Source organism: Alternaria ventricosa (assembly GCF_023758065.1).
Source record: "Alternaria ventricosa strain BMP 2768 chromosome Unknown scaffold_1, whole genome shotgun sequence".
Classification (NCBI taxonomy): domain Eukaryota; kingdom Fungi; phylum Ascomycota; class Dothideomycetes; order Pleosporales; family Pleosporaceae; genus Alternaria; species Alternaria ventricosa.
In genome coordinates, this window is record NW_026055681.1 from 2,349,359 (window position 1) to 2,375,921 (window position 26,563).

At 52.9% G+C, this 26,563-nt stretch overlaps 8 protein-coding genes and 1 non-coding gene across 9 annotated transcripts; 4 read left to right on the forward strand and 5 right to left on the reverse strand.

Moving 5' to 3' along the window:
• Nucleotides 1–578: 578 nt before the first annotated feature.
• Nucleotides 579–1,716, forward strand: J4E93_000813 (uncharacterized protein; the record flags this gene model as incomplete). Its single annotated transcript, XM_049338771.1, has 3 exons — nucleotides 579–822; nucleotides 888–1,237; nucleotides 1,288–1,716. The coding sequence occupies 3 exons, from the start codon at nucleotides 579–581 to the stop codon at nucleotides 1,714–1,716; spliced, it is 1,023 nt and encodes a 340-aa protein (XP_049204656.1).
• An 832-nt stretch (nucleotides 1,717–2,548) lies between these two features.
• J4E93_000814 (uncharacterized protein) lies at nucleotides 2,549–3,590 on the forward strand (the record flags this gene model as incomplete). Its single annotated transcript, XM_049338772.1, has 3 exons — nucleotides 2,549–2,951; nucleotides 3,006–3,265; nucleotides 3,321–3,590. 3 exons carry the CDS (start codon nucleotides 2,549–2,551, stop codon nucleotides 3,588–3,590), a joined length of 933 nt encoding a protein of 310 aa, XP_049204657.1.
• A 1,575-nt stretch (nucleotides 3,591–5,165) lies between these two features.
• On the forward strand, nucleotides 5,166–5,265 carry J4E93_000815. The gene has a single exon. It is a non-coding gene; the product is annotated as a tRNA-Leu (tRNA).
• Nucleotides 5,266–8,019: 2,754 nt separating this feature from the next.
• Nucleotides 8,020–8,968, reverse strand: J4E93_000816 (uncharacterized protein; the record flags this gene model as incomplete). Its single annotated transcript, XM_049338773.1, has 2 exons — nucleotides 8,020–8,777; nucleotides 8,833–8,968. 2 exons carry the CDS (start codon nucleotides 8,966–8,968, stop codon nucleotides 8,020–8,022), a joined length of 894 nt encoding a protein of 297 aa, XP_049204658.1.
• Nucleotides 8,969–10,431: 1,463 nt separating this feature from the next.
• On the reverse strand, nucleotides 10,432–12,394 carry J4E93_000817 (uncharacterized protein; the record flags this gene model as incomplete). The annotated part of the gene is made up of 2 exons (XM_049338774.1): nucleotides 10,432–11,106; nucleotides 11,159–12,394. 2 exons carry the CDS (start codon nucleotides 12,392–12,394, stop codon nucleotides 10,432–10,434), a joined length of 1,911 nt encoding a protein of 636 aa, XP_049204659.1.
• Nucleotides 12,395–13,951: 1,557 nt separating this feature from the next.
• J4E93_000818 (uncharacterized protein) lies at nucleotides 13,952–15,220 on the reverse strand (the record flags this gene model as incomplete). The annotated part of the gene is made up of 2 exons (XM_049338775.1): nucleotides 13,952–14,750; nucleotides 14,814–15,220. 2 exons carry the CDS (start codon nucleotides 15,218–15,220, stop codon nucleotides 13,952–13,954), a joined length of 1,206 nt encoding a protein of 401 aa, XP_049204660.1.
• A 2,403-nt stretch (nucleotides 15,221–17,623) lies between these two features.
• J4E93_000819 (uncharacterized protein) lies at nucleotides 17,624–18,727 on the reverse strand (the record flags this gene model as incomplete). Its single annotated transcript, XM_049338776.1, has 1 exon — nucleotides 17,624–18,727. The coding sequence occupies one exon, from the start codon at nucleotides 18,725–18,727 to the stop codon at nucleotides 17,624–17,626; it is 1,104 nt and encodes a 367-aa protein (XP_049204661.1).
• Nucleotides 18,728–19,047: 320 nt separating this feature from the next.
• On the forward strand, nucleotides 19,048–20,498 carry J4E93_000820 (uncharacterized protein; the record flags this gene model as incomplete). The annotated part of the gene is made up of 2 exons (XM_049338777.1): nucleotides 19,048–19,212; nucleotides 19,329–20,498. The coding sequence occupies 2 exons, from the start codon at nucleotides 19,048–19,050 to the stop codon at nucleotides 20,496–20,498; spliced, it is 1,335 nt and encodes a 444-aa protein (XP_049204662.1).
• A 2,046-nt stretch (nucleotides 20,499–22,544) lies between these two features.
• Nucleotides 22,545–26,270, reverse strand: J4E93_000821 (uncharacterized protein; the record flags this gene model as incomplete). The annotated part of the gene is made up of 1 exon (XM_049338778.1): nucleotides 22,545–26,270. The coding sequence occupies one exon, from the start codon at nucleotides 26,268–26,270 to the stop codon at nucleotides 22,545–22,547; it is 3,726 nt and encodes a 1,241-aa protein (XP_049204663.1).
• Between the last annotated feature and the right edge of the window lie 293 nt (nucleotides 26,271–26,563).

Below are 26,563 nucleotides of genomic sequence, written 5' to 3' on the forward strand. Positions count from 1 at the left end.
TCGAAGACGATGCGATCGATGATTCGAGGCGACAGCGTACTCCGTAAAGTCATGGTTCATCTCTTCAATCGATAGACAGTTCGGGAAAGACTCCGAACGTCTATTGTAATTCTGATCAGCATTTTGTATGTGCGATAGGTCTTTCCGTCGGGCTTGATATGGCATGGACGTTGCAAAACCTCCTCAGCTTGGATGCATTTGAAAGCCGTTCTGCACTCTGCAGACCGCAAGGCTGTGTAGTGTTGGGGCTACAATCATCTACTAGAGCCCTGGGAGTAATCTCAAGCTTGACGGCGTATGTCGCTGGTGTTCGTTCGATCCAGCAGCCAGCATGACGACCCCGCCTTTCCAGGAACAGTTAGCTCGTGTAACTTAGCAGCCACCAACATGCATTATGGTGAATATAATGCGCTTCCTAGCCTTGCGACTCGTACCTTCCTTCCCCATTTCCCTCGCTCCCACCTGTGTGAATTGCGGAATCGATGAGCAGGTCCCAAGGCATGTTCAAGATTTCCCAAAAACAAGCCAAAGTCGCAAGCCTCGTCTGCTAGAACCATCGATCGACCCTACCTGGCGCCATGCCTACGATCGCTATCAAGCCCGGTGCGACAGTATTTGTGACAGGCGTCAACGGGCTGGTCGGAAGCCACGTCGTCGATCAGCTCTTGAAGCGAGCATACAATGTTCGCGGTGCGGTGAGAGATGCCGAGAAACACAGATACATGACGGAGTTCTTTGACGATAAGTATAAGGAAGCGGAATTCGAGTTGGTTGAGGTGCCCGATATGACGGTGGAGGGATGCTATGATGATGTCGTCAACGGTATGTCGAAACGAGACTCATGAGTGATATCTTGAAGCCCAATACTAAAAAGAATTGTTTTGTAGATATTGAAGGCTTCATCCACGTCGCATCGCCAATTGGAGGCATCTCCGACGTCAAGGAAGCGATCTCAATTACTGTGAAGGCGGGTCTAAATGGTCTCAAGGCTTGTGCGAAGGTACCCTTATGCAAAGGCTTCGTCTTCACCTCGTCATCCCTTGCCGCAACGTTTCCTCATCCAAACGTTGAATTCTCAATCGACGAGAATACATACAATGATGAAGCATTGAAGATTCTGGAGAAAGAGCCTGGCAAACCAGGGCTGTTCGTCTACGCCGCCATGAAGACTGAGACCGAGAAGGCGATGATGAAATGGATGGAAGATAACCAGCCCGGCTTCGTATTCAACCGCGTTGTGAGCAGAAACTTTAATGCTCCAGAAAGGTCATCGCTAACCCCAGATAGTTGCCAAACGCCAATTTTGGCCCGGTCGTGATTCCCGAGCATCAAGGCTTTCCTTCAACTATCGGTTGGGCCCGTGCTGCATGGGAAGGCGAACAGCTCAACTTTTGGACAAATTCTGTCGGTCCGCAATGGTACGTACATCCCGTTGACTGCGCGCTCGTACACATCTCCGCGCTGATCCACAGCGATGTTGAAAATGAACGTCTCTTTGCTTTTGCAGAACCGTGGAGCTACAACCAGATGTTGGATATATGGCGTAAACTGTATCCTGAACGGAGGTTTTTGGACAACATTGAGGGCATGGGTGTTGACCGAATGAAATTGCCAAATGCCAGGGCTGAGGAAGTCATGAGCTGGCTGAAGGGCCCGGGCTCGGGATGGGATAGTCTCGAGAAGGGCTTGCGGGAGATGACTGAAAACTGGCTCTGAGGGCCTCTTGTTCTGTGTGTTGCTTTGTATCCGGCTTTCATCAGCTGTGTGATTGTTTAGCCCGGGGTGCCAGGTTGCCAATGAAGTCATGTCAGTCCTCGAACAAACCCTGCTCAAATCTCTCACAGTCAGCCTATGGAGCTTTCCTGTTCTTTTTCGAGTTCAACTCTTCCGTATCGTGAGATTCCTTGCGTAACAGAGGATGGAAGATTTTGAAGCGCGGCCGCGGTGACCAGATCCTGCATATCAAGCCACTGCAACCGACGACCGCTCAGGGCGCAGGAAAATTAGACCCTTGTCCCCCGCAAAAGTAGCCTACGATACGCGGGGAGGAAAGTTGGGGTTGGCGAAAGCAGGTCGCCAAGTCGTGGAGCTATTCGTGGGAAAATGACACCGGCTGCAACCAAGACGAGGCGTTCACTTGGCGACGCATCTCATAGTCTGGGGATACGTCGGTTAAATCTGCGCCAAGTTTGCTACAACACCTTTCTCGCATCGTCATTCACGGAAACAACCTGGATGCCAGTTCTTCCGCTGGCTTGGAGGCTGTAATACCGGGGTAACTTTGTGGAAGCTATGTCCTTGTGCATATACACGAGCATATGGAAAACGGTCGCGCCAGGTTGTAAGTGGAATCGCGTGGGAATAATGCGCGTGATGAGGCTTCTGGACGGAAGTAGAGCTGGGCGAGGAGGTGTTGTGGGTGATATAAAAGCTAGGGCAGTTGCAAGCAATGCAAAGTACCTCTCCTGCATCTCGACAGTCTTCAATTGACCTAGGATCTCAGTCAGAAGGGCTCAAATACCCTCATACTTCACAGCCGGTCTTCGCGATGAAGCTCTCTACCTCTGTCATCCTCCCTCTTCTTCCTGCGCTCTCATCGGCAGCAGTGATCCGTCGTCAGAATGGCGATGGACCCCAAGGAGGCGCAGACTCCACTCAGGGCGATCTCGGTGCACGACCTCTTCCACGATTCCCTTTCCCGGTTACCAAGTTCCCGGTACCGACTGAGACGGTCGTCCTCAACGAGACCATGTACATTCAGCCCGGCCAGGTCTTCGATGGGCAGATGAAGCGTTATGAGCGCGTGGAGGGCTCGTGCAACGAGCAGGCCGAAGGAACAGATGCCGATGCTGTTTTCAATCTGTTACCAGGAGCCACAATCAGGAACGTGGTCATCGGAAAGCACCAAAGCGAAGGTATCCATGCGCTAGGCGATGCATGGGTCGAGAATGGTAAGCTCCGAGGCTAAAATTGATCTGATCAGCATACTAATGCTCTTGTAACAGTCTGGTGGGAGGATGTATGCGAAGATGCCCTTACGTCCAAGGGCCTCAACACCCAGCTTCGCGTCATCGGAGGCGGTGCTCGGTCCGCAACCGACAAGATTTTCCAGGACAACTCGCTAGGCGGAAAGTTCAACATCACTGGATTCTACGCCGAGACTTTCGGCACCTTCTACCAGTCGTGCGGCAACTGCTTGAACCAGGCGAAGCGCAATGTCACCATCCAGAACGTCATTGCCGTCAATGGCACCAGGATGGGAATAGTAAGCCCCCCAAAGGTCCTCCTCTTTCATTGTCTTCTTACTAACACATGGGTAGATTTCACCCAACTACGGCGACGAGTACCGCATCAAGAACGCGCAGGTTGTAGACGTCGAGCGCTGGGTCGACAAGGAAATCGGAAACAACGTTCAGACCGTCCCATACACTGTTGGAACAGGTCCAGATGAGAAGTACGCGCTGTACAACTTGACACGCGACCACCTTACCGACTTCGAGGGCGAGATTCTGAACCAGTATGTTCCGGAGAACCCGTACGAGTGGCTGGAGGAGTTCTGGCCCGAGGGCACTGGTGCCGCGAGGAAGTAGAGCGTTGTGGTAATGATCTAGTCAATATAATCAATAATGATAGCATTGTGATACAAAAACTTCTTTGCGCGTCTTCATCAGCAAAAGACCTTTTCGGACGTATACCTAGGTACGCTTACGGTGCACGCGTCCAGCCTCGTCCATGATTGTCGTATGCCGTACCGGTGATAAAGATGCAGACGAGGAACTCGGTAGGGATACCATGACTAGAGGATGCTCATCCAATGCGCACCGCCGGTGGATGTTGTGCAAGACGAGACGCGTGAAGAGAGACGCGTGCGCGCGCCGTGCCTGTTGGCCGGAAAATCTGGCTCGAAGCGGACAAGAGGCTTGGGAGCACAGACCTCCGACATCCGACCCGCTCAGCCTGCGTCCCTCTCCATACTGCCACAACGCCGCGAGAATGGAGGCATACAACAAGGCTGAAATTAGCATGATCATAAGACTCGACCAGGGTATCCCGCCAACGCATACCTATCAGGTGCTGCAGGTGGCGAGTGGCTGACAACTACCCTACAACTTCCTGCTTACCTGCTAGCATTTTCAGCTCAAGGCATAGCACGCCTCCAGGCCGTTCGATGGGTATAACCTACTACTAGTCCTACGATTCTTGGTCATTGCGACAAAGCTTTGGAGCGAAATTTCCTGTCACTCTACTTTTGAGCTTCGTTAGTGAGGCTACAACCAACCCTTCACGGCTGCACGGCCTCTGGTCAACCATCGCAACCTCAGCAATCATATCCGCCGGAAACATGAAAAGCGACACCGCTGTAATCATCCCGGATGCTTGGGCGCCTTCGGTCTTCGGGCAGATTTGAAACGACACCACCAAAGTCACGAGTCACCAGGTACCCGGAGTCACTTTCGATGCCTTGCACCTGACTGCAAGAAATCGTACCCAAGGAAGGACAACATGCTCAAGCACTTTAGCAAGAAACAAACATGATTAGTCGCGCTTTTTCGGAGCCGTTACTTTCTTTGGAACTACCCTCATTCACGACTTGTAGCACGTTTTCGAAGGCGGGGATCTCTTCTGCGGACATCTCACAATTGCTAATCTCCATACAACTCTAAATCTCTTATTCCTCGTGTGTTGTCCTCATCTTCCGACACCCGTCCACCCTGCTACGGACAACCTCAATATCTCCAACGTGGCATGGGCTCATAGTTGCCAACTCAATGTCTTGTACTCTACTGTACCCATATGAAGAGTCTCAATAGAGCTTCGTTACACAGAAATCGCTCGCCTTCTACTCAAGGCGTGAGGATCAATGTTGAATGTTCTCACTACGCTAACAAGAACTAGGCCCAAGAAAAGATGCATCAACATCGCAGTCGTATATTGCAAACATCCCTTCGAAACCTTATTCACGCAAAGAAAGACTAAACTTCTTACACGATGTATCCCGTCCCCACAATCTTGCCGTCGCCGTCGCCCTAGTTTCCAAGTTCATTTGCGACCCACGCCCCACCACAAAAATTCTCACTGCACCATCTCCAGCATTTCCGATCATCAACCACCATAATGAGTCGTCTAATTCTCCCTCCCTTCATCAACCAATCAAATACCACTTCGGTGAGATGGCCGAGTTGGTTATGGCGCCAGGTTAAGGTTACTCTTAACATATATTCCTGGTCACGTAATGTGGCGTGGGTTCGAGTCCCACTCTCATCAGCATACGTCTCTGTTTCAGAGATACCCCAGGTATTCTTTTTTGTTGATTTTTGGACATTCCTTTGAGGTTTTGGTGAAAGGGCGTAACAGACGCCACCACAAGGCGCCAGCCACTTGGAGATCTTTTGAAACACTTCTTTCAACACAGCTCGAACCATTAAAATCTGGTATCCATACTCTGATTAAGCTTTAATAGCCTACTGGGACGTTGGTGACACCAGGCAAAGAACATAGAGGTTCCGCTTCTCCTTTTTGAACAGCGAACTCAGCCGACACATTAAGATCATGTTTGCGACTTTGAATTGAGCCCTAGCCCAGCCGAGAACGAAGACATCCAGTGTCGCAGTGTTTGTTTGAGTAGATAGAGGATGGGGATCAGAGCGTCCACATAGCTTCATAGTGACATAGTTTTGAGGAGGACAGAAGGCGCCAGCGATACATAGCGAAGTGAACAGTTGTTTTTTGGAGAAAGAAGGATACCTGTTGGAATGAAGAAGAGAAGAATAGGTTGAAGAGGTAGGTATTTATATGCGCGCAGGAAGAACAAGATCTACGCGCGTGATGTGACACTCGCACGGAGAAGAGACTAATCGTTTGAAGCGTCCGTTTTTGAGTTAAGTCGCAATTCTCTCTGGGAACAAAGACATCGTAGTCTTGCATTGTATTTTTGATAGTAGTAGGTATGGCTCGGGGCGTTCACATGCGAAGCGTGTACTGAAGTTTTAGGAACACAGAACGCGCCCACACTCATGTAAGGCCCGTAGCCTTTTTTTGAGAAGAGAGGAAGTTGTTTGAATGAAAAAGAGAAGAAGCAGTCCGAGTGACAGATATTTATATGCACAGCGAGTGATGCGCGGGATGTGATCTTAGCGCTCAGGAAGGACGGCCAGCATCAGGCGTTCTGTTCTGTCTTTTGAATTGATTTGCATTCCGCTCGAGGACGAAGACATGAGTGGTTGTTCCTAGAGTTTTTGCTAATACCAGGGACGGCGCAGAGCGTTCATGTCGGTATTTTGATGGAGTTTTGGGAAAGCGAGAGGCGCAGCCAACATCGATCCTGGTGATGCTACATTTTGGAAGACTGTAAAGTGTTGCTGTGATAAAGAAGGAAAAGAGGCGTCCAAGTGGTAGGTATTTATGCTCAAGAAGACCCGCGCGACATAGCTTTCTTGAAGGTCGCGTTTATTATCATCAGCGGAAGACCTCGTCTTTTTGGAAGTCATATTCGGTTTCGATCGATTCTTTTCGACAGCAGGCGGAAGACATGTGGGATAATTCAAGCGTTTTGAACAGAGAAGACAATCGAGATATCGCTCATTTCGAAGATGTTCGCGGCTCGTCCGAGCAGGCAGACATCGATATAGTGTTGGTGTTTTTTGATGATACCTAGGTAATAGGCAAGGTCTGGAGCGACGACATAGAGAGAGATCGAGAAACTTTTGAGAGACGCGGGAGAACGACTCAGACATCAAGCAGTGGATTGTCGTTTTTGGGAAACAGAGAACTGAGCTGAGTTGAAGAAGAGTGTAAGGAGTGAGCGGGTAGATATTTATACCGACACCAAAGCACTATGCGCTATCGCTTGTCGCAAAGGCAGCGCCGCTCATGTTCGAACTGTCAGCTTCGTTCTGGCCACCATGATTTTCTTTGACTGTGTGATTTTGGTGACAGCAGACAACAGACATGGCATCTTCCATATCTTATTTCGGAGGGAGAGGACCATCGATAAGAGTACCTCAGCTTTTGGTATAAGTTGTAAATTGCAGTGGAGAGAACATGGGACACGACTGCACAAACTTTGAAAGGTAGAAAACATGGCGCGGAGTTCTCATACTCTACTATTGCTCCCGTTTTGATGGAAGAGAAACGCCCTCTCCACACATGACTTGATCAAGTCCAAGTTTTGAAATTGAGGGAATGGATGTAGATGAAAGAAAGAGAGTCGGAAAGTCGAACACGAGGTATTTACATGGATGTGGAGACGCACAAGCCGCCATCTCGTCGCACAGATCGTGGGAAGGTGGTGATGATATGATCATCACCATGAAGAAGCTGCACCTTCGCTGCAGGGAAGGAGGGAATCTTCTTCTCCTTCTGAGTTGGAGTCCGAAGGTGCTTGCCTCGAAGCTCGTGAGCGCGCTGATCAGGTATATGCAAATGTACGAGCAGATACAGATGCCTCGGTCCAAAGCAAAGCTGCCAGTGAACGATGTCGCCTGTCGCATTCTGTAGAATCCATCAGATTGAACACATCATATACATCCACACATATACATGCTCATACTGAAGTGAAGTGCTTAACATATTTTATCATTTGTTTTCCCTCTTTTCAATCTAAATGACAAAGATGCTAGCAACACTGCCATCCCTTCACATCCGTCCAAGCATATACACATCCCCCTGCATACCCATCTTTACCTCGAAGCAATCCAAGTATTACATATCTTTATACTCTCGAGCCAAATGCAGAACACCATTGTTTCCAATCAAAGCCCATATAACAACTCCCAAACACCAGATGCCTTGATGGCCCCAAAAGGATTGTGACGATGCTCCGTATATCACCCCCCACCAGAAAGCGCCCGAATCTTTTTGTAAATGAGTGGCAAAATATGGACAGATGTGAAGGCCGGCGTAAAAAGAAAGTGTTTTGGGATATGCCGTAATCGTGAGCGGTGAAGCGTCGAGTTCTTGCGTTTTATCGGATTTGCCGTTTCGTAGATCTACGTGTACGTGTCTCGGGAAGCACTTCATCTACCAGACACCAAACTGGTACGTAAAGTAAAGCATAGAGCCAATCGTCGTACCAGTAGTAAGCAACATAGCAGCAAGCGTCTTCTTCTCAGAAAGCGAAAGCGCGCCGTTGCAGTTCGGGCACGTGTATCCATCCTTGAGCGAAATGTACTCCTGCGGCAGATACATGCCAAACGTGAATCCAGTAAACGCTCCAAGATAACCCGGCCTCGGCGCAGCAGTAGCACTGAGATCCGAGTCGTAGATGAGCAACTTGTAGTTCTCGGTCAGGAACGGTGCCTGGCCATCCGGAGTGTGCTTGGTGTCCCAGAGAACTTCTGTTTGCTTCGCGGAGATGTTGACGGCGATGGTGTAGGTGGCTTGGTTGGCGGTGCAGGAGGCGAGGACGTCGATGGCCGAGGGGGTCACGGAGAGGGAGGTGTAGTTCCAGGCGAAGGTTACCCAGTCGCCGACTTTGTAGAATTGCGTTCCGGCCAGGGCGTTCGGGGTGACCATTGTGAGGCCGCCGGCGGGGAGGCGGGCGTCGAAGCTGGTGGACTTTGAGCCCTTGCCGGTGGTCTTGGAGCCGCTGGGCTTTTGGGTGCCGCTGGCGGTTTCCTTTGCGGTGCCGGAGGACTTGTTGTCGTCGTTGTTGTTATTGTCGTTGTTATCGTTGTTGTTGTTGTCGCCTGTTTCGGTGGGTTTGTCCGCTGCGGATGTCTTCGCGGGCTGAGTGCTGGCGGGTGCGTCTGAGGCGTTGTCGTTGTTGTTATTGTTGTCTGAACCGTAGCATTAGCATTCAACCTATTTAATCTCGGAGATGCCCAAACGTACTGTTATCCTGACGGCCCATGAGCACGTTCTTGACATCAGTCAACCCATGGATATTGTCAAACGCATGCTTGACGTTCATGGCATGCGTGACCGACGACATGGCCACCACGGCAGCGAGAAGCTGAGACGGCCTCATCTTATCCGAACGATGCCTAAAACAAGTCTCCTTTGGTCCTTTCGAAGCTCCAAAAACGTGTGTACCGGCTAAACCCTCGTTTCGCAAGCGGGAAGAGTTCCTCGTGGAATCTCAGGTATCGTACAACTCTCAGGCGTGACGGGACGGGAGAGAGAAGAAGAGCTCCGGAGGCGACGCGACACAAGTATTACGCGGAGAAACGACGAAAGGATATTACAGTAATAACACCTCTCCGTCCGTATAAACGAGCGACTGGCGAAGGGTGAAGATAGGCGACAGGGCGAGGTAAGCGATAAAGCGATTGATGGTTTTTGTCTCAACGGCGGAAGTGAAAGGAGAGGTTTGATGGTCTCAGCGTTGACTTGTTAGCCCAGCCCAGCTCAGCAGCACCAGCCCAGCGGCGGGCGGCGGCGAATGGGATACAAGCAGGGGGCAGCCCGAGAGCCCACTAGCGCTAGAGGGCAATGCAACCCTAAATATAACATGAGGGCTCCGCAACACGATATTGTTCCGAGGGAGACATCAATGCGCGCATCGTATTCTGGGCTTGGACATTACGAAGACGGAACATTTTGAGGGGCCTCTATGTCATGAACCGTCACTGCTATACCTCGTGAGAATATCGTGGAGTCGACGGGCTGCTTACACGGCCTTGTCATGCAGCGTTGCGCGTTCCACGCACGAAAACGATATTCTCGCACGTCCGTTTCCCGAGCGATGGGCGGGCGGCGCAGCCATCATCGACTTTGTGGTCTGGCCACTCACATCCCGCCTCCTGCACCTCCACTGCAAACATCACAACACAGCACACATCATGTCACCTCACCCCATCTTCGTCTTTGCCATCATCGCGATTGCCATGCGATAAACAACACATAAACTGCAGTCGGTCCGCGCATTACTCACTGAAACCGTTGACTGCGAAGATTTGGCCAGGGTCCCCCTCGTCGATCGAGCCTCACGCACCAGGGTCTAGAAAGGAGATCTGTGGGTATGCCCGATGAGGTCGATCACCCAAATCTTGGTAGGCGGGTTCACCATCTTTCTTTTATTCGCACTTATCTTGCGATAGCTGTGAGTTTAGGTGAAGTACTGTGAGGTTAGCTATTGGGTGAGTGTTCGCCATTTGATCACGCTGGAGTACCGATGGTATAGGAAGTGCCAACGTGCCAACGACACACGTGATTCCAGCACCACGGTACTTATCGATATACATATTTGTCATGGCAGCTGGCAGTTGAACAAAAGGACGGTTTCGTCAGCTTGTTGAGTCCGAGAATGACTGTGCACAATGAGCGTTACATCGATGCGAAGTGACTTATCCAAGTCTACACCCACACTCAAGTATCGAATCGTATTACATCTAAAAGGGTATCCGCATATATCCAACCCTCCATATGAAGTCAACCGAAAGTATAAATCAGAAAGTCTAAAGAAACATCGCGCGCTTAATCAACTTTTCGTCACCGCCTTCCCTCCCACCACGCCTTATCCTTCTCCCTGCGATGCGGCATGCTCTCCCTGATATCCGTCTCCCGATCACTCGCAAACTCGACACTGCGCGCGCGACTCCTACTCCTCGGCCGCTCAATCTTTGTCGTACTCCTCCGACTAGGCGGCGCGCGGTCCTCAGCGGGAAACGTCGACCGCGGAGAAAACGTATCCCTCCTCGCTTTGCGGGTAGAAGTGGGACTCGTAAGTCCGCCGCCAACTTTGCTGTTTGAGAAATCTGCAGAGAGAGGTCGTGCAGTACGGCGTTTACTGCGCGTAGTAGCGGTGGCAGGCGGCTTTTTGATGTAGTCGTAGGTAGCTGGATCACGTTTTGCGAGTTCGCGTTCTAGGCGCCAGAGAGGGGCTTCGGGGAGAACTTTGACGGCCATGGTGTCTCTCCATTTGATCTTCCAGTAGACTTCTGCGTCGCCGGCTCGGGAGTTGTTGGCACCGTAGTCGACAACGAGTTTGTAGCTGTCGGTTAGGGCGCGGGCTTCGTAGAGGCCGCGGTCTTGGATTCCGGGGCCTTCGAGTCGGTAGCGGGTGCGCACTGAGGGGTGGATGTATTCGTTGGTTTGGCGGAGAGGTCGTTCTGTTGAGCGGCCTGAGAAGGGGTCTACGGAGGTGTATTGGCCTGGTTTGCGTTGCTATCATTTCTGTCAGTACGCGTGCGGATGTTTGTAAAGACCTTAAACTTACAGTACTACCACCGATTGCAAAGGCGCCCTTCAGCTCGCTATAGATCTTGCCGAAACTCCACGGTCGGATCGCACCTTCCTCTTTCTTGTAGTACTTCTCGTTCAGATCGTCTTGTTCGAACAGATACTCAGACCGCAGATCCAGGAATGGCTCGAGTTGACTCATCATCCACGCGAGACTGATATTCGCAATCTGCATGTCATCGTAGCCACCACCCACATTCGCGTGCGCACCAGGGAACCACACTTGGCGGAGTGTCGTCCGGTTGCCCTCAGGCTTCTCCCAAACAGCAGGCGAAAACGACGACCGATTCTCATCCAGAGCCAACGCTTGGAATGCATTCTCAATGCAGTTCGACAACTTGGTGTCGTAGAAAGTCGTGGCTTTTGACTGCTTCATCTGTAAACCCAGGCGCTGCAGCTTCCCGATCCGCGGTATGCCGAGACTGCCAACCGTGTCCCACACCGCTATGCATTTGATTGGAATGTCAAGTCTGGTAAGTCCTCTACGCTCCAACTCTTCTGCGTATCGCGGATCATCTGCGCTTGGTTTTCGTGGGAAAGGTACGTCCTCGTGCTTTGGGCGATAGTCGGGGTTCCGCCGATTTTGGACATCTTCATACACTTCTGGTAGCGTGTTCAAGCCCTTCTTTGTGAGAAGACCAATCTCTCCAATCAAGCCGCCGATGCTACGCGCGGTAAACGCGCCTCTCGAGAATCCTAGCAAGAAGATCTCGTCTCCGGGGTGATAGTTGTTGGCAAGAAAGGAATAGGCCTCTCGAACATCATCGCTCAAGCCCTTGCCCGTAGCACCCCCAACCAATCTCGAGAGCTTTCCGCCTTCCGTCCCAAGACCTTGGTGATAGTTGACAATCTGCTGGATACCATCTTGACTGACTGCCTTGATGGCTCTTGATATGCGAGTGATGTTGCTCGGGATGGAAAGAGTCCCGTTCTTGGTTCCGTCGTCCGAGTTTAGCCAAGTTCCGTCACACGCTACGATCAACCTCTTGAACATGCCCCTTCCACCGCTGAGTCCAGGTGCGTCGACCATGGGTTCGCGCATGCTACGCACGCTTCTGCTCCTTGCGCGGGGTGCTGGTGCTGGCACATCAATGATGAGTGGTGATTTAGCCCCACTTCGCGGAACATCCACAACGATGGGCTGTGAGGTTAACGGCGCTCTGGTGCTCGGCGCCCGACTTCTGCTCCGCGCTCGGGATAGTGCTACAGACATTCTTTTCTTGAGGTTCCTGGCTCTTTCTTGATGTGCCTTTGAAAAAGGCAGTTGCTGTCGTTGTCGTGGTGTAGACGCAGCCCAAGTCCAAGGGGAGTTAGAGCGGGCTACGTCGATATGCGTGAGCTTTTTACGCCCGCGGCGAGGTTTGGTGACTGGCAATGCGGCTAACCCGGTTGTTGCGTATCCACGTGTCGACTATCCACTCTGCTGGTGTTGTGTTGCTGGCAGCCTTGGGCTATGTCCGCGAATGGCCTTTCGTATACCACTGCAAAGACGCCGGGAAGACGCGCTTCGTTTCGTAGCGATCGCACGTTGGATGGGCAGTGAATGAGGGTGTCGCGGATCCCCAGCCTCCTCTTTTCACAATTTCCAGCTCTTCCGTTCCAACTCTTCAAACTTGATGGGCGGGAGTAAGCGAGGCAACGGGCTTCCTCATCAGCCTCGGGAACCTGCAGCAAGCACTTTGACGCAGGGCACAGGAATCCGTGAAACCGAGGGGGCCGGATGGTCAATATGGGAAAGGAAATAGGGCGGACGTGTCGCGCAGCGCACAGCGCACTCTTACGTCGAGTGGTTGGGCTTCGGCTTCAAAGCTTTGCTGTACAGGGCTGGGGGTGCCCAAGTCATTGGACTCGCTTACCCAGCCTCTTGTCTGCGAACATGCGATTACCCCTCGGGATTGTTGATTCTACCAGGCGGATGAGCAGAATCTGGAGCAGCAGGCAAAGATTTACTCGGTAACCCCGCTGGTGTGCGCGTGTGCGGTCAAAAGTGAGGCTGTTCTCCAGCGCATCTCGCTCGACCGCAACTTCATCAACAACGCAGCGCCAAGGTCTCTGTCCCTTCCTGTCTGGGGCTAGGATACACCGCATCGTAGGAGCCGCATTGGGCGCAGATGGCCCTGCCGGTGAGGGCCCAATTTTCGCGCTGTTATGCGTTAGACCACTGCCAGGTGTAGTGTTAGGTGCAGGAAGTGCGCAACTCGGGCGGTGAGCGCAGAGTACGTGTTGGTAGGGGACAACCCGGCCCACCAGCTCTGGTCGGCAACAATCGAGATTGCCGACATCACAGACACATTCGTTCAAGACTTGGTTTGATGAGCTGTTTTGAAGGATATCAACTGTTTTTCAATTTCATGAACTTTTATCTAGTAGTTCCGTTCCTTTTACTTCATTTCTCGTCGCCATGGGCGACTGCCACATTCTGGAAAATGCTGGCCAACACCTAGTCGCAGATTCGCGCTTTCAGACGCCGAGTAACAATCCAGCGCCTCAGCCAGGCCTCCTGGCTGGTAATCGCACAGCTACACTCTACATTTATCTTACAGAATTCCTTCCTAGACACCCAGATCTCAAGAACTCCATGCGATAAATCAACATCCCTAGAGCGTGTAGTGCAGCGCGAGCGGCGAAATGGAATCCATCTAGGACATACGCAATGATGAAACGACATGAGGAGAGAATACAATAGATAGAGGAGGAAATGATGAGAGACGTGCCCCGGGAGAATCGTAAATGTCGTATACAGAGAAAAATCGCGCAAGGAAATAGCGACCTAGTAGCCGCCGAAAAGGTCATCAAGCTCGTCAAGGTCAATAAGCTCCGGGCTCTTCATGATCCAGTCGTCGTCAAGCTCGAGTTTTATCGACTTGCGCTTGAGTGACGGCGGGGGCATTTCGATGTGGAGCACGGGTTTCAGCGCGGGGCTGCTGGGTGATAGAGCGCTCTGGAAGGTCATGAGCTGGTCCATCTGGCCGAAGAGGGCGGCTGCGGCTTCCGAGTCCTTTTGTGCAGCGCTTTCTACGGTCTCCTCGACGGAGACGGCGACTTCTTCCATTTTGACGTCGCTCTGTTGTGTTGGCTCGGCAGATGCGCTGGCAGATCGCTCTCGCTCAGCTTCCTGGCTCATGCGGCGTTGTTGCAGGAACGACGCAGTCTGGGTGAACTCGCGCTCATCCTTTTCTAAAGGCGGCGACTGAGCTCGGCGGTTGTGCGAGATGTTTGCAGTCGTGGGAAGATGGCTCTGCTTGGAGAAGGGGTCGCTGTCGTGGCTGTCGTAGTCGGACAGGTCTAGCTCGGGCGACGGTGACATGCGACCTCTTGACCTCGCATCCGCGTCCTCTTCTTCCGAAGTTGCGGACGACAACGATGGGGTGACGATGCGTGGTGCCATGGCGGTGCTAGTTCCATCGGCCGGGATAGGCTGATGCGGGCAAGTGGAGAGGAAGTAGTAGACACGCTTGGGGTGGGTACCAACGAGCTTCTTGTCGAGGGGACATCTCGACAGGGCTGTCCAATTGCGCTTGAGGTAGGTCGCTAAGCGTGACGAGATAATGGCAGCTGGGTTGGCGGAGCTAGAGTACGTCAGCATGAGTAACTGGTGGTCAGGGCGTGGATGGCGGAAGTTTGGTACGTACCTCTCAACAATGGGAATGATGGGCGATAGAACGAGGGCGAGTTCTTTCAGCAGGTGGGGACGGTTGCCTGTCTTCTGGAGCTGTTCGATAACGCCGACCACGATTTCGTCGTCGATGCCCTGGGTATCGATCTTGGTCGTGCCGGACTCGCCGCCTGGCGACGGTGGCGGGGTGTCTGCCACCCGGCCTGAGCTTTTGGGTCGCTGCTCATCGAGGCGCAGTGCGGCGGGGCGTGATGGCGAGGGGAGTGCCGATGAGAGAGAACCGGAGTGGGAGCGTTTCTGTTTCTTTGCGGCGTGCTGGCCGTCGCTTGTCGAAGGCGGTGAGCGCGCGGATCGCGGTCCTCCTGGCAACTGGATGCCGAGCGATGGCAGCGACAGCGACTTCCGGCGTGTGTTGTAGGGCATCGTGGGAGCGGCGATGCAGTCGCAAACGTCGCGCAGGGGAAGAGGAAGGAAGAAGGGAGGCTTCTGGGGGACAAGATAATTATTGAGGCTGGCAGAGGGTGTGCAGCCAAAAGTGTTTTGTTACTGCGCGAATGCCAGGGTCGTCGATTGGTCCGGTAGGAATGCAATGCAGCCTATACCACCAACGCTGCCGCCGAGATGCAGGTAGCGTGCGCTTCTGTCTGCACTGCAGGCTTTGGCGTCGAAAAGAGCGCCTGATTATTGCGAGAGATGTCTGGCGGTGTTGAATGCTGAGTGGCACCCGTCCTGTCGCAGCTACGCGGCTCGCCTCCTGAAGAGTGAATACGTAACTCGGCGATGGCGCCCGGTTGCCTTGAGCTCGAACCAAATACTTATGGCAACACAATCAAGTGCTGCGCCAACACCACGGGAATCAGGAAACAGAACAGAGAGAGGCAAGGGGAAACGGAATGGGACAGGACAGTTGATGTCGGGCCCTGATGTAGTTCGAGGGGTGGTGAAGGAAGAGGGGATGCGACGAGGGAAAGAACGGAGGCGTAGTGGAGCACACAGTGAAGAAGGAGCGACTAGGCTCCGGTAAGAGACCGTGCGTCTAGTAGGGTGAATGTATCCAGGGATCGCCTCTTTGGTTATGACAGCATACTACTTTTAGAGCCCGTTTTTGCTTTGTTGGCCAGGGGCTAGAGCCTAACGCTCCTATCAACATGCCGTTGCCTGCCTGCATGTACCACACGGTAGAGTCCTCTAACGTAGGTACTTACTCGCCGCACACTTCTAGGCACAACCTTCCGGCAGCCTGTCCAACGTCTTGTACGGGCTTCGTTGTCCTGACCAATCCCGTCAATCTGGGCCGTCTGTGTTGCACCTCTGCCCGTGTGAAGCTTCGGGCATCAGATGGTCTCAGCTGAGCCCGGAGCAGTGAACACCGCACTTGGATCTCTCTACATCATGCTCCGAGCGCGCAATAAGTGGCACATGCTAGACGGAGCTGGTAAGGATGCTTCCTTGCCGACAAACCTCCGCCAACGATTACGAACGTCTACTGCCCTGAGACGGCTTTCCCGCAAGTGATCTCATGCTCAACACGTCTGGTTCGAGCATCGCGCATCCTTCCCACCTGCAATTGGGCGGGTCATCACAGCTGTCCCGCACGCTGACCGCTATAATATCTTCCGCGTCTCCAAGCACTCAAACGGCCACGATGCGAGTGGACGGGCGCTGGCCATGATCTGATGCAGCGTGCATATCATCTTGTTCCAGAGCGGAGACATCCCTGTTCTGAGGTTTCGCCTAGCCGTCAAAGTGGATTTAGCCTCAACGCTGCAACCGGGATGCCCCAGGGCGGTGAGCACACTTTTCTCGAATTTTTCTTTAACGGAAGTTTTCCTACTGGCATGCGGCCAACCCTCGGCAACGTTAATACGCGAACGACAAAAACCGTTCTCAGCACATGTGGCTTGATTGCTGCTTGTTCACTGATAACTCATTGATAACGAGTGGCATTGATGCCCGGAAAAAGCACAGTGATGATGGATGCCGAGCTGGATCTTCTGGCACATCAGTTTCATCAGCCTCCACTCCGCATTGCGACCACACCCCCAAACATTGCGCACGCGAGTTGCCATCACTTCCGATGGCTGCGCAGGGATTGTGCATATGTCTTTACCCAATGGAGACAGGCGCATGGAACCAGGTCCGGTCTGCATGCGCAGCACAGCGTCACCTTTTGTGGGGAACTGGAAGGTATGGCGCCGCACTTGTCCTGTGGGCAGACAGATTCACGGATGCGCTACGTATCTTCCCCAGACGAAGTGTGGACTGCATGAGGAAGTTGGCAAGTCGTGAAAGACGGTGAAGATGCATTGTTTGTTTGCTTGTTCCCACACGCAACCTCGTCGACACTGATAAAGATGCATGTCAGCCATGGACGTGTCGTTGGGTGTGCTCGGCATGATGATTACGAGGTACGAGCCCATCGTGCTCAACGGTATGGCATCAGACCCGACGCACATGCAAACGCATGGCGTGCCCGGATGATAAGACAGAACAAAGTTCGGGCGAGCCATGTCGCGTTCCAGTCTGCCGTGACGCGATTGTCCTTTGCCCATGATCCCGACCGCAGATCTCGCTTGACCTTCTGTTGGATCCCAGGTTATCGATGGTCGCGATCTGGAAATTGCCGCTTTGGGCCTTCCCCTCCTTCCACAATAACGCGTAAAGTTGACGTCGTTTGAGACATAACTGAGCTGGCTGCTAGAGCGCAACATCCTGGGTAGTGGACTTGGAGTAAGTTTAGGCGCACTGTTCATAATAGCGGCAGCGCTGCAACATTTCGATCATTCTCGATCATGGTGAATGTGGGGAAGGTGACACGGCGACTTATCATCTCCACAGTGACCACCAGGACTTTTGTGTTACCGGGGATCCGGCTTGTGCAGCAAGCGGCTGCTCGACTGCGGTGGTCTCGGCCAATCTCTGCCGCATGCCTTTCCTGGGCCTCAACTGTAACCACCATGTCGTGCCGAAGTTATAGCGCTTTATGTCGACAACTTCCAGCCCGCTCTCTTCGACAATCTTGCCGATGTCTTTGTTCCACCAGCAACCATGTTCGTCCGCGTGGGCTGGAGCTGACTTGTCCAGTATGTTGTTGAGCCACTTGTAATGCGACTTGCCGTGCTCTAGAAGCAAGATCTGTCCATTCTCATTGGTGCACGACTCGAGATTCTGGAGCAGCTTCACGGGCTCGGGCGTGGAGCAGAGTCCCATTGTCTGTATCACCGTATCGTAGCCAATCTGGGCATCAAATGGGGGCGTAATCGGATCTAAGGCAGATTGCTGCTTGAAGAAGACACGGCTAAAGTACTCCTTGTGCGTGTCGTTCCACTTCCGCCTTGCAACAGCCAGCATGGGCCCGCTCGAGTCGAGCAGCGTCACTGTCGCACATTGCTTGGTCTTGTAGTATGGTATGTTCCTGCCCGTACCAACGGCCACCTCTAGCACATGTCCCTTGGCCATGGCAGTAAGCTTCTTGCGCTTAGAAGTCAACAAGAGCAGCATCTCAGACGTGTCCACTTTCTCGTCATAGCCCTCGGCCTCTTTGTCGAATCGATCGGACAGGTCTTCAGGTAAGTTGCCCAGATCCGTTTCCTGCGTCAACGAAGCGTAGAGCATGGTTCCGTATGTGCCCAATCCAAATGCGATCAACCCAATACCGAACATTGGCCATTGTCTCGCTCTCCGCAGCTTTGCCTGGTGTTGCGCCGACTTCAGTTCCTCGTCTGAAAGCCGCTGTAGATCTGAGAGCCGCGGACGTGCTGCCAGCACTCTCTTCAGTGCTTGTTCGGGTGTTTGGTTCCTTGGAGCATATAGCGGTACTTCGTTATCGTGTTGCGCTCGTTGTATTCGTATGTGTTGTGGTATCGCGGGCTTCGACGGTATCGTGTGCTTTACAGGGAACGCCTTCGGGGGCTTCGGCAACTTTGCCATTGTGATGCAGGGAGACCCAAAAGAATTCAGCAGCAGATGACGTTGAGGTGCAATTGGTGAGGCTGTCGATGTCGAATTGAAGCCTCAAATCTTTCCATGCACCGATGACCCAATCTCTCGGTAGCGTCAAAGCTCCCTGCAGCCACGAGGTTCAACCGTGCCCAGCCGGCGCACGCCCTTGAAATCATCAGTCAGTCAACGATATCGGCCCACCAGCGGCACTTGCACGCCGTTCGGACGCAGGTAGGTGGACTTTTCTCCATGCCTTTCCTTTCTTTTGCCCAGTTGCTGAATCTTTGAACGTCTTAATTTCTCGCGCAATGGCTTCTTCTGCATCTCTTGAGAGACCCTCATCCATCCTAATCGTCGGCAGCGGTGCATTTGGACTTTCCACAGCTTATTCGTTATGTCAAAACCCGCAGTACAAGGATACCTCAATTACTGTTGTAGACCGTCAGCCCTTCCCTACGCCTGATGGCTCGAGTGTAAGTAGAGCAATTCAATCTAAATTTTCTCGACGCCATACCCTTGAGCAGTAAACTCCCTAGTGATCGGAACATCCGCTTCGTTCAAGACCAAACACTCAAGCGAACGCATACAGATCGATGCCTCACGAATCATCCGTCCCGACTACGCCGCCGCGCGCTATACCCGTCTCGCAACCATCGCACAGAATCGCTGGCGCACCGACTTCGCGACCGAATACTACCATGAGGTCGGGTTATGTGTAACCGCATGGGGCCCAGAGCAGAAGTACGTCTCCAGCTCGCTCGAAAACGTTCGCGCGATAGGGACAGACAAAGTCGAAGTACTCAACTCGGCGGAAGAAATACAGAAAGCATGTGGTCTGGAAGGCAAAGACCCCTGGGGTAATGGCTGCACCGGATACGTGAACTGGAGTTCAGGCTGGGCAGACGCAGAGGGCGCGATGATGTGGTTGAGGGAAAAGGTGGAGAAGCTCGGGAGGGTGAAGTTTGTTACAAAGGGCGTGAAGAAGCTGTTGATCGATCACAAAACCAACACTGTCTCCGGTGTGAGGCTTGATGATTCGACCGAAGTGAAGGCGGACCTTACAATGCTGGCGGCAGGCGCATGGACGGCATCGCTCATCGATCTCCGAGGCATCTGCAAAGCCACCGGGCAGGCGCTGTGCTACATGCCCATCTCCAAGGAGGAGGAAACGAAGATGGCTCCGCGACCGACTATCCTCAACCTCTCCCACGGCCTGTTCATGATACCGCCTCACAAGGGCTTGCTCAAAGTAGCGCGCCACGGCCACGGCTACCTCAACCCAACTACAATCCCACACCCAGAATCCGAAGACCCGAACGAGACGATTACAACCTCACTCCCCTACACGCACGTCGATGACCCATCACAAGCCGTCCCTATAGAAGGCCAGCGCCAATGCCGAGACTTCCTCACTGCAATCCACCCCTCGCTCGCCGTACCGTCGCGCCCGTTTACAAAATCGAAAATCTGTTGGTACACTGATACAAGGGATGGCGATTTCTTGATCTCGTATCATCCGAAGTACAAGGGGCTGTTTGTGGCGACAGGCGGTTCAGGTCATGGCTTCAAGTTCTTGCCCGTTATTGGCGATAGCATTGTGGAGTGCATAGAGGGCAGGACACCGGAGGACTTCAAGGGCCGCTGGGAGTGGCCCGCTGAGCGTATACCAGAGGAGCAGTGGGCTGGTGATGGAAGTCGTGGTGGGCCTATTGGTATGATTTTGGAAGAGGAGATGGCGAAGAGTCGAGGGAAGTTGTAGGTTATGGATGTAGATAGCAACGCAATGTCGGATACCCGACTCTTTGAACTTTATCCATCGAGGGGTTGCAATTTCAAGAGTTGATGTCCATGGACCCGATAGGCGAGCACGACGAGTAATGATGGCATGATGCGCCAAAACGAAGGACGCCCGGGCATGGTCCCGATGCGGATAAGCATTCCACGTGTACCACCCAGCATGGAGGCATACACAGCGACAGGGCACATCACATTGGCTGAGCTGTGTACGCCAAGATATGATGTGGAACAGCCATTCGCTAAAGGCCTGCTTACTGGCGTTGGGCGCAGTGGCTGAGACTGACCCTTCCAAGATTGTATCTAGGTATGTTCTATGCCTCCGCGACCATGCCGCGCAGATATAAGGTAGACCTAAAACCGTGGAAGTTCTCTTCTTCCCACCGCGCTCTCGACCTTCAAATCTCCAAGACCATTTCAACAAGACCTACACTACCCCAGATCTCTGCTTCACCAAACTTCCCCAGCGCGCCGCAAGGCGTTCGGGTTCCGCACCCCTAGGCTTCACGCCTACCTTACACAGCCGTCGGCGAAGACGACCATAGTCTTCGCCTTTCCTTCTTTTCATTCCCCTTTCTTCGCATTGTACTTCGTCATTTACGAGATTTGGACTCTCTCGCGACGTTTCAGATTCTTCTTCCTTCAGCCCCTTTGCTTTTGAACTGGATATCAATCCTGTTATACACGCTCCATACCTGACTACCAGCTTCGATCCCAGCCAGAACATACCAGGAACGGATCTTTTCGACGTTACCGTTTCGTCTGCAGTTGACGACCAGTCTGTCTCGAGCACTCCTGCAACTTCAGGAGATAGTTTCAACGATAGCCAACCGTCAGCCTCGTCTCTGACAGAAGATTCGACGAGCCCTGAACGCAACATCACAGACGCGGTACACAAACTACCTTGCAGCTTTTGTGAATGTACTTACAATCGGCACTGCGACCTCAAGTACGTACAGCCCTTGCCTCGAACGTACTATTACCTAACTCACCACGCAGCGACCACATCAACCGAAAGCACCAACGGCGCTATAGGTGTACCATAGCCGGTTGCCCCAAATCCTTCCATCTTCGAGCTGATCTAACCCGCCACGTTAAGACACATCGACCACTAGCAGCACAAGAACGCTTCCCCTGCCAAATTCCAGGCTGTCAAAAGTCATTCACGCGCTTCGACAACTTGCAGAAACACGTCAAGAAACACTCCCGCTGAACCCAATCTCCTCAACTACATACGCGGTCTTTTACCACGACAAAATACAGACAACCCTACAAAAACATGCGTAAAATCAAATAAAGCCCTCAAAAAAAAAGGTGCGGCTTTCTTTACAAATACCTATTCGAGAGTCCCCGAAGATCACGAACCGTCGCCGAAATGTGTGACTGGATCCAGCGCCCTCCGCAGTTCCATTGTTCTCAAGCTTGGGCGAGGCGCTTGGGCATAAGCAGATACGATCTCTCTTCCGTCGTCTGGTCCAAATGTAACGACTTCCCAGTGAAGCTCTACGCACCGGCGAAGCTCGACGTAACACCAGAGGAGGAGGGAGAGGAACAGCTCTACACAGAATGGTCTAGGCGTCATACACCGCGCATTCCAATGTGCCATGTACAGCACTTTATTTGCTTGGTTGGACGAGGGTTTCCGACCAACACACACAGGACTTGCCTGTTTTCGTATCATGTACGAGATTGACAGAGTTGGCGTCATCGTGTTTCTTTGAGTAAAGAGAATGTAGCTTTCAATGTAATCCTCAATTCCTGCCTTCATGCGTGCGAGATGCTTATGTATGTTTCAAAGAGTGTTTTGACATTACGTCTTATCTAACTAACGGAACAAGGTCTTGTCCATCTATGACATAATATGCCAGCACTTGGCAAGAATGCGCTAAAACAGAAAACTACAAATGGTATCTCCCTATATCAAACGCCGTAAAATGCCGTGCTAAACTCAGCCTCTTCCACCATTCAATCATCTACTCTCCTTCTCTTCGTCTTTTATCCCATCTCTAATCTACCTCCCTCTACCTCCCCTACCCGCCGCACCCGCAGCAGGCGTCCTCCACTCATCCTTAAGTACCCACCTCCCCCTCTGCGCACTCCCACTCTTCTCAAGCGTAGCAATCAACTTAAGCATCTCCTTAAACTCCTCGTTCCTTCCCGGTTGCGCCCGGCAGTAATGATCAAAATGATCAACTAGCATACGACTGGGCACTACGCCACCGTGAGTAAGCATAAAGTCGCGGATCATTTCTAGCATGCGGCGGCCGCGGAAAGTTTGCGGTGTTGTGGGCGCAGAGGGTGTGGACCCGCGGGATGAGCTGGCGGATGTGGGTGCATTGAGGATGGTGCCGGGGTTGAGGAGCGTGGGACGGCCTTGTCGGGTGGCGAGGTTGTTAAGGATGGATGTTGATGAGGGGGCGCCGCCGCGTCCGCCGCCTCGTCCACCTCTGCCGCCACGACTGGATGGCATGCCCCGGGGTGCGTCTGGTCGGCCTGCTTCGCCGAATTGGCCGGTCCATGTTGGTGTGCCGGCGGGCACGTTTCGCGCTTCTTGCATACTCTTTTTGAGTTGCTCGGCTGCTACGGCGGCTTGTCGCTTGGCTTCGCGTTGGATGTAGGCTGGGTCGGCTTGAACTTTCCGTTTTCGGCCGCCGGCTGTGGAGTTCATGATTGCGTCGTGTTCGAGGACGGAGTGGACGCCTGTTTTGGCGAAGATGGTTGACATCAGACGAGAATCTGTTGGGGGTTTGTCGGTGCCGTCTTCGTTAGTGGTAGCAGCAGCATCCTCACCGTCGGAGACGGGGGCTTGGAAGGCTTCGGATCGCGAGATGCCTTTGACTGCAGCGAGGTCTTCGGCTCCTGTAGCATCTGCCGAAGCCTCAGCAATCTTACCATCCTCTTCGAACTTGACTTCTGAACCACGGAATAGGTTGCCTGTCTCGGTTTCACCCTCAACATTTTCAACACCGAGAGTAAACAAGTCATGCAGATCGCTCATCTGGAATGACTGTCGCTGCTTAGGGTCTTTCAACACCTTGTTCGTCAAGAACTGCTTGAAAATCTGACGATGGTAGATCTTCTCTTCAATTGTGCCTGCAGACATCAGCCGGTATATCTCAACCTCTCGCTTCTGTCCAAGGCGCCACGAACGCTCTCGCGCCTGTATGTCGGTCGAAGGATTCCAGTCCGGGTCGTAGATGATGACGCGATTGGCACCTGTGAGATTGACGCCAAGACCACCGACCTTCGTTGTGAGGAGGAAGACGTGTAGATTCGGGTCGTTGTTGAACTCGTCAACAAGGTTCTGGCGGTCCTTGATCGGCGTCTCGCCGTCCATGCGACGCCAGTTGATGTCGGGTAACTGACTGACGAACTTCTGCAGGATGTCCAACATGATACGATGCTGAGCGAAGAGAAGGGTCTTGTGTCCGCCCTTCTTCCACAACGACAGTAGCTCCTTGACAACCTGCATCTTGCCAGATTTATTAGGGTTGCCATAGTCAAATCCCAGCTTCTTCGACAGGGTCTTATGCTCCGTCAGATCAGGATGATTGCAAATTTTGCGCAAGAAGTCGACACCATACAGCATCTGGCGCTTACCGCTCGCAATGGACTTCATGTCTTCCGACGCCAAGAAACCCTCATATGCTTGTCGCTGCTGGCGCGTGAGCTTACAGAAGAGTACCTGCTCCTTCTTCTGTGGCAAGTCGGTCGCAACGTCGACCTTGAACCGCTGCAGTAGGTAGGGGCTGATCGCATCCTTGAGGGTCTCGGCACACTGTACCGCTGTCTCAAACTCCAAGTTCGAAGCATTTGCGTAGCCACCACGCTTGATCGGAAATTCGAACTGGTTGCGGAAGTTCACCAGTGTGCCTAAGCGCATCGGGAATACAAAATCAAAGAGCGACCAAAGCTCTGTTAGGTTGTTCTGCATCGGCGTGCCAGAGAGAATGATACGATTGGGCGTCCGCAACTCCTTGCAGTGGATCGTGATAGCAGTGTTCGGGTTCCTAATCTTGTGGCCCTCGTCTAGGATGGCGCATTCCCAGTCAGTAGGAATCAAGAACTCAGAGTAGGTCTGTAATCCTGAATAGGTGGTGACAAGGACATGGCCGTCTCGCTTGACCTTCTCGAGGATCTTCTTAGCAGCCTTTCCAGCGCCAGTCAAAGTATTGTCGTAGTCGCCATAGTTTCGAAGCTCAAGTTCCCGCTCCATGCGATCTTCTCGATGGGTGTCCAACATCCCGCTACCAGAAGTGTGTAGGATAGAAACGCGTAGCGCAGGCCACCAGCGGTGAAATTCGTTAACCCATTGCTTCATGACCGTCGCGGGACAGACTACGATGACAGGCTTGGTAAGTTTCTTGGAGTAATGAAGGCCGGCGACGAAACCGATAGCTTGAATGGTTTTACCCAAACCCATCTCATCGCCAATGATGCCACCAACGTTCTGCGAGTACAGCTCCCAAAGCCACTGCACACCGGTCTTTTGATAATCGAACAATGCCGGGTAGATGTCTCCAGGGATGCGGAATCCGCCATCGAATTCAGTGTCAGCTTCAGTAGGATGAGGCTGGTAGCACTCTTCTTCATCCTCCTCCTCATCGGCGGTTGCCTCACCACCATTGGCCTTGGCCTTTCTCCTAGCAGCTGCGCGGCTCTTGGACCAAGTCTCTATACGTTTCCGATACAATCGCTCATTGCCATCGTCAACACCTGCCAGATCTTCGAGGACAGCTTCTTGTGCAGGAGCAGCCTTTGACTTCTTTGTTTTCTTGCCCTTAGCTTTGCGCTTGCGACCAGTAGTCTCTTCTGCGTATGAGTCGTCTTCGTCCAGGTCATCTGGAAGCTCGTCCGACTCATTCAGGGTCGCAAGCTGGCGGTCCGACATACCAGGCTCGAAAGCATCGTCTGAATCAGGATCCGTAAAGCCCGGTGCTGCGCTCGATTCGCGCGAACCTACGGTATCGCTAGCAGGAGTGACCTTTCGTCGCTTCTTCGAACGGGCTGTAGGTTTTGGGCTCGGGGCCTCTGAACTGGATTCGACGTCTTGGAAGCCAGGCTTCATGAGGTTGCGATGTGACACTGGCTCTTTCGCAGTTTCGGTCACCATGTCCTCCGCCTCAGCATCTAACATGACCTCACCCAGCGTCCCAGAGTCTGGCTGGTCCTGCGCCAGCTTGGAGAAAGGCGTGATCTTGCCTGTGCGGATGAGCCACTCCCGCCGGCTCTCGTTGGGTAAAGGACCCTTGGAGCCTTCTTCTGCTGCTTCGTCCACCCCAGGTGCCTTGTGACGATCGTTGATACGCTGTTGTATACCATCCATCTCCTGGTCTAGGCCATCGATTTTGTCCCGATACGCTGCGATCTCGCCACGGAGCTTGGCCTTCTGCGTGTCCAGAGCTGGTAGGGCCAGACGGTTCTTGAGCTTTTGTATAGCAGCTTCCGCTCGCTTTGCTTCACCCTCGAGCTTCTCTATGCGCTTCTGGTCGCGTGCATCGGCCTGCTCGGTCATCATCTGGTCCGCCTGCCTGCCAATATCGCGTTCCAAGTCATCCTGCGCTCGTGTGCCAGTCGTGAGCATCTTCAGCCGTGCCTCCTCGTCTGCATCCGACGGTATTTCCTCTACTAATTCTTCCCCACCATTGTGCATGGTCGCATCGTTCGAGTTGTCTGGATTGGTGACGGTGATCTCAGGCGCAGTGGCGAGCGCAGCGTTCTCGGAGGGCGACGACATGACGACAGTTGTCGCAGTCTAAGAGGGCTTCGAAAGCGGTTGTATTGGCACCGTGAGTCTCGAGCGGGATTTGAACCGCCGTGCGTGGTGTGCGTCGGATTACTCGTGGGTAGGAGAATTCGTCATAAGTTGCGCCGAAGGCAACAGCGGCAGGTCGAGAAACGTGAAGCGGGAAAAACCAGCACTAGAGACGCGAGTAATCCATCACGGGTCAGCAGACAGTTCGCGCATGAGGCTGTGACAAACAGCGTCGAGGTGAAAACGTCGTAGGCGACAGGCGCGACCGTGGTTGA